This window comes from Poecilia mexicana, unplaced genomic scaffold, assembly GCF_051168715.1.
Source record: "Poecilia mexicana isolate PSO_F unplaced genomic scaffold, ASM5116871v1 scaffold_11, whole genome shotgun sequence".
In the NCBI taxonomy this organism is placed as follows: domain Eukaryota; kingdom Metazoa; phylum Chordata; class Actinopteri; order Cyprinodontiformes; family Poeciliidae; genus Poecilia; species Poecilia mexicana.
The window spans coordinates 10,328,289-10,334,288 of NW_028263380.1; the positions used below are offsets into that span (position 1 = coordinate 10,328,289).

Genomic DNA, 6,000 nt, shown 5'->3' on the forward strand with positions numbered 1-6,000 from the left:
TCCTGTTTCTTTTCACATTTTACATGTTTTAACCCAAAACTTCAATGGTTTTTAGAGAAAGCAATGGGAAAACAAAAAAACAGCATAATTGTAAAGAGGAAGGAAAATTATGTAATAGATTTTCAAAATGTCAAAAAGAAATCTACTGCCTACTTTGAAATCTTTCTTTCAAATTTCTACCAAACTCTCCAGTTGTTCCCTCATGGCTAGCTCTCCATTTTCTGTCTGGTTCTGTTTCTTCTTTGGTAGTTCCTCGCGTCTCACAAAGTCTTTGCATCTCTTTACATTTCCAGCAACATCTTCTGGTTTGCTTCACTTAAGCAAAAACTTGTCGAAATCTATTTTTATCCCTCTGAAGCCTTTGAACTCCGCTTTTGGGTGCACTCCTCTCGTCATCACTGAGCAGATTTCGCTCGGTTGAATCTTGAACATAAAAGCGGTCTCGGCGTTATTACCAACCTCTTTCAGGCAAAATATTTCTCTAAAAATACATATAAAAACAAAAAGATATAAAGCATAAGTGTTAACATGAGTGCTAGAGAGCCTGCATCTTCAGCCCCTTTTATCAGAGTGGAAACATTCTGAAGTGGCCCCCATTCCTCGCCCTCTTTTCATGTCTCTCTCTCTCTCTCTGAACAGGTAAAGGTGACCTGATCGGAGCGAACCTGTCATTAGACAACCGTGTGATAAAAACCAACGCAGACGTGAAAGCCCTGACCTACTGTGACCTGCAGTGTATCAACCTGAAAGGGCTCTACGAGGTGCTGGACCTCTACCCTGAATACTCTCATCACTTTGTCCAGGACATCCAGCAGGACCTCACATACAACCTGCGGGAGGGACACGAGACACACGTGAGTCATTGTTTGAGTAGCTGAACATACAGCTCTGACTGTATGCTGTCAACAAACCGCTTAAATGAACCGAAATGCCGTCGCCTTCCTAAAATAATGTCCTAAAAATGTCCTGTTTTACAGACGACTTTTACAACTCGTCTGTAAAACCGCCACGTACCCCAAGAGTTCCTGATTGTGTTTGTCCTCAGCGTTGAAAATAAAAATCAATTAAGGCATGACCCATACTTGTGTGCTTCTCAATTTCCTGTACTGAGTTTACATGGAGAGTATAGGCTCTGGCACAAAATGTGTAGGTGATTTTAGTTTGGGTTTGTAGCTGAGCCTAATGGACAGAAATTAGGACACTGTCCTAGTTAAGGTAGCTGTAAGAGAGAGCTGGCGAAAGTAGCTGGGATACCCGGCTCTGCTCTGCTGCTCTGCTTCTGTAATTACAGTCAGGTGTTTTACTCTGTTACACAAACACAACTGGGACTCGCTGTCGTGCACACACACGCACACACACACACACGCAGAGGGAGCGCGCCGCAGGGCTTTCAGGTGAAACTCATCTGCAAGAGGGACAGCCTAAATCTCGGCACTGAGTAAATGAAGATAGGTGGAGGCACCTGAGGATAGAGCGCCGTTCGAGCTGCGCTGCTCAGTTTGCTCCGAAGCTATGTCATAACAGCACCAGTATATTGTGGTGAATAAATTTCCGGCGTTGTCTCACTGTGAGCTGTGTGCAGTTATTTTGTTGCGCTTCTCTGCTCGGTTTGGAGAAGAACTGACCAGAGGATGCTGCCAAATTGCTCCCCGGGAAGAAGAAGAGCTGGAACATAAAACCAACATGTTGTTCCCTCCCTGCATTGAGCGTTTCCTCTCTGGCTGTCTTCCAGGTGAAGACCAGACTGTCGACAGCAGCACAGGAGTCTCAGGTACCCGCTCATTATTTGCAGGGCCCTGCTAAGCTATTCGCACCGCTTGAACTTTCCCACGTTTTGTGAGTTTTAAGAACACAAAATGTGTCTTATTGGGACTTTATGTAAATAGAGCAGCAAGCTGCAGCTCCAGAGCCACATGTGGATCTTTTGTCTCCCCCACTGTGGATGTTATAAAACCAAATTAAAGAAATGTTTTTTAATTATAAAGGCAATAAGAAAGTGTTGTTTTCTTTTTCTTATGTGTTTATGAAATATGTGCATAGAATATCTACAGCATAAAACTGCCAGTGCTATAAGACTTTTTAAACGTAGTTTCAAATGTTTTATATATGCAACCGTTGGTCTCTCGCAAAATAAATGAATCCCAATGCATTGATGTTGGAGGTTGTAACACAACAAAATATTAAAATATTCAAAGGGTTTTAATACTTTCACAAAGTCCTGCCCAAGCTGAAGCTAAAAGTTTGAATAAATCAATAGACATGTCTGACATTTTAACATACTCAATGTTGATCTCGACCAGTTTTCCTTTCCAACAAATCTCCGCAGCGGCGACTCTCAGCAGAAATCCCCCCTCACTCCGACTATTAGCAAAAATCGTCCTGGTGTGATGGTTTCACGAGGAAACTGATCATGGAAAATTAGAAATTCTTCACAGATTTGTTCCAGTCGTTTGCTGCGGCAGGGCAGAGAGCTGCGAAACGCTTCACATGCAGGGAAGCGGCTGAGATGTTTTACAGGCAAATCAATCCGCCTGTCTTGCCGGTTAACTTCAGGAGGGCTCCCGGCCCTCACTGGGAACATACTAATTGGTGGATTTAGAGCTTCTATTTTTGTTCTTACTCGGGGATGTAATCCATGTCCACACATCACGGATTGATCATTCGTTGTTTCATTTCCGTCCCAGTCTGGGGTTAGAAGGAACGGGCGCGTGGTTCAGGGCCAACCCACTGTAGCCGAGGCCCGGGAGGAACACGAGGGCGACTCGGACCAGGACGAGCGCGACAACGCCGAGTCTGTGTCTCTTCTGACGGAGCGCCGTCGGCCTGAGAACCTCAGGGACGCCGTCGGGAAGTCTCCTTTGTGCCAGCCCCGCCAGAAGACCGTCACCTGCAGCTTGGGCCGCTCTCAGAAAAACCTTCAGGAAATCACGCCGACTGCTCTGGACCCTTCAAACCTCAGCCCCAGGTGGGTTCAGTCGCCACTGGCTTCATCATCGGACATATTCAATAAATAATCTTCAAAATGAAGATCATTTGTTGGGTCTACTGTGTCTCAAACACATTGAGAGGTCAGAGTCTGGACGTTGCTATGCTAAGGTCGATTTTTCTTTTACTGTCTCTGAAAACTTCAGGCATACTGATGAATATTTTTGATGAATTTTGGCAATACGTTTTTAGAGTGCTGCTCAAACTTAATCATATTGTAAGTTACGTGACGATTCATTGAGACTTTGACCCCCAACTGGGACAGTTGTCTCTTACGACATCTGAAAAAGTTGACCTGTAATCAAACAAAGTTAACTTTTACATGATATGCATGATTTATTAGCATTACATAACCATTGGGATCACACTTCTTTAATGTAATCTACCATCACATGTATGGAAGAACGTAGTTATCCAGAAATAAAATCAGTGGTTTGATTTGAGTACAAAACATCGCCATGGTTTGTAATTGACACATGTCCAGTATAATCTATCCCTTGGCACATTGCTTTTTTTTTTTTTTTTTTTTTTTTTTTTTAGGATCCACAGAGGTTTAAGAAGAAAATACCAAAACAGGAATTTCAATTCGAGGGCATAAATATGATAATAATTGAGTTTAATGATTATAGAATTGCTATTTCTTATTTTTCATGCGTTTTCAGGGTAGAGAGGTTTGGGGCAACTCCAGAGTCTAGACGTTACTCCGTAGTTTCCTTTGTGTCTCTGTAGGATAGTGGACGGTACCGAAGACAGCGAGGGAACAGAAACTTCCCAGACGTTCTCCTTTTCCACCGGCCTCGGCTGTCCTGTCAGTGAACCAATCAGTGCCTCAACGTCAACCACAGGTTATTCTAGGACACTTTTTTTTTTTTTGTAATATTTTTTGTACTTCATTTGAAAACTGTCCACACCCAGAAACCATAAGTAATTTTACCTTCACTTCTTTCCATCTGTGTTTATGTGAAACTCTAAATGTTTTTCTCTTGCTCGCTGATTTAACACAGATATGCTGCATATCAGCGCGACAGAATTAGCAGCAAAAGCAGAGGAGACCAGGGGACAACTGCGACACCTCGACCAGCAGGTATGATTTAGTGGCGCGCACATTTTTGGGTGACAAGAATAATAAAAATGATTAACATTTAAACGCTAAAGTCGAGGTGTCGTTCTCAGGGGGAGGATTTAGACGGATGTAGTTGGAAAGGTTTGCAGGTAGGCTTCTGGAAATAAAAGCCAGCCAATTTGATGACCTAAATAAGGATATAGCTCCGTGAGAACATTTTCGACAGGTGAGCTAAAGTAGAAGCGAGGTGTATCGGCATGTAGGGCCCAGAGCAGGATGAAAGGATTAGAAGACGTAAATGAACTAAAACTTACCCATTTTTTATCCATATTTTATTCCCAATCTGAAAAGTACACAGGGGGTTGCCGTACTAGATGTCATTGATTATAATGGTTCATGTTGCAGCTTGAGATATTCCGTCCACACACCAACATCCAGACTCTCACGGTGCATCCCATGGCTTGATTGGCAGGTAGCTAAGTTGACATTAGACTTTTGGCAGCTGAGGAGGGCTGGCGTTTTCCTCCTCCTGCTAATCCTCAGTGTCTGTCGCAGAATCAAACGGCTGTCTCGGCAGGGAAAAGTAAAGGCACGAGGAAAAGAAGGAGGAGAGATAAAGTCATGTACCTTTTTCTTTTACTGATCTTAGGAGACCTAAAGTTAGATATAGACATTTAAAACACAGGAGTGGGATAGGCGGTGGCAGTGTTTTGCTCAGTGTCTCACTGGGTGACCAAAATCCCCCAGTGTGGTCCTCTGGTTGTTTAATCCACACTTGGATCCAACGACGCCGATCACAGCAGGTTGTGGGAGACACTCGTTTGGTCTGGAACGTACACAAGCACGCACCACATGAGCACGTCACTTAATTTGGGGTTTATTATCTCACCAAATAGTCACATGCAAAAAAAAAAATATTGTAAAACATTAATTTGTTGTGGTTTTATCTAATTTAGTGCAACGCCATGAGTGCTAAAAATTTTATTTTCTATTTATTTATTTTAATTGACACATTTACCAATCAAGGTCGGATAATCAAAGGTCAGATTTTATTGTTTGCTTCATTCATGAGGAACAGTGTCTAAAACGCAACACAAATTAGAAATTAAATGATGAACAATCTAAGCCAATAAACATGACCATACTGATGTCGTTGCAATTTAGACCAGACACAAAAAACATAAAGAACAAAGCTACTTTTGTAGTCTCATTTGTGTTTGTTTGTTTGTTTGCTTTTTTTGAATAAAAGCATGATTATGAAGAGGATGAAATATAAAATGGTAAATCATTAGTGTGAATAGTTATCACACTTAGCAGTAGCATCTTAGCTAATGCTAGCACCCAAACAACTTTAATACAGGAAACAATGAGCACTGTTGACAGTTTACATGCTACTGTTAGCATTTTAAACATATTTTCTCACTACCATGGAGCAATAGAGGAAGGACTCTAGTTGTACATCGCCAAGGGATCGTGAGATAAACCTGCAAATATGAACAGTCGAGAACCTGAGCATTTCCTTACACCAGGATGGTGAAGGAGGTGAAAAAAGATATCTGAAGGGTGTCATAGAGTCAACAATAAATGTAACTGAGGAATTTTATTTTAAATATGGCTGATTTTTCTACATCAAACAGCTTCATAATGAATCCAGTACTTACTGTTTCTACATTTTATTAGGTTTTCTTATGATAGATGTTGTTGAGAATTTGTTTGATTTAACTAGAATTTGCTTAGGACTTATTATTTGGGATATTATAATTTAATATAACTATTTTAGTTGCAATTGTTTCATAGATTTAGTTGTCATTTTATAGTTAGTATCTGGTTAAAAAGTGGACTATTTGTGGCCTAGGGCAAAGTGGACTCCGTATCCCATGTTGCTCGGGAACCTGTTTCCATGGTGATGATAATTCTTTTTCTAACAGCCGCAGTTAGTTTGTATCTTAGCT

General features: G+C 41.5%; 1 protein-coding gene across 1 annotated transcript in view; it reads left to right on the forward strand.

Moving 5' to 3' along the window:
* kcnh8 (potassium voltage-gated channel, subfamily H (eag-related), member 8) overlaps positions 1 to 4,513 on the forward strand; it is a 37,936-nt gene extending 33,423 nt beyond the window's left edge. The window contains exons 12-16 of the mRNA XM_088009951.1: positions 640 to 854; positions 1,733 to 1,771; positions 2,685 to 2,965; positions 3,715 to 3,793; positions 4,454 to 4,513. Of these exons, the coding sequence (XP_087866077.1) occupies positions 640 to 854; positions 1,733 to 1,771; positions 2,685 to 2,965; positions 3,715 to 3,793; positions 4,454 to 4,513 (674 nt within the window). The remainder of the gene's footprint in view (positions 1 to 639; positions 855 to 1,732; positions 1,772 to 2,684; positions 2,966 to 3,714; positions 3,794 to 4,453) is intronic.
* Positions 4,514 to 6,000: the final 1,487 nt, after the last annotated feature.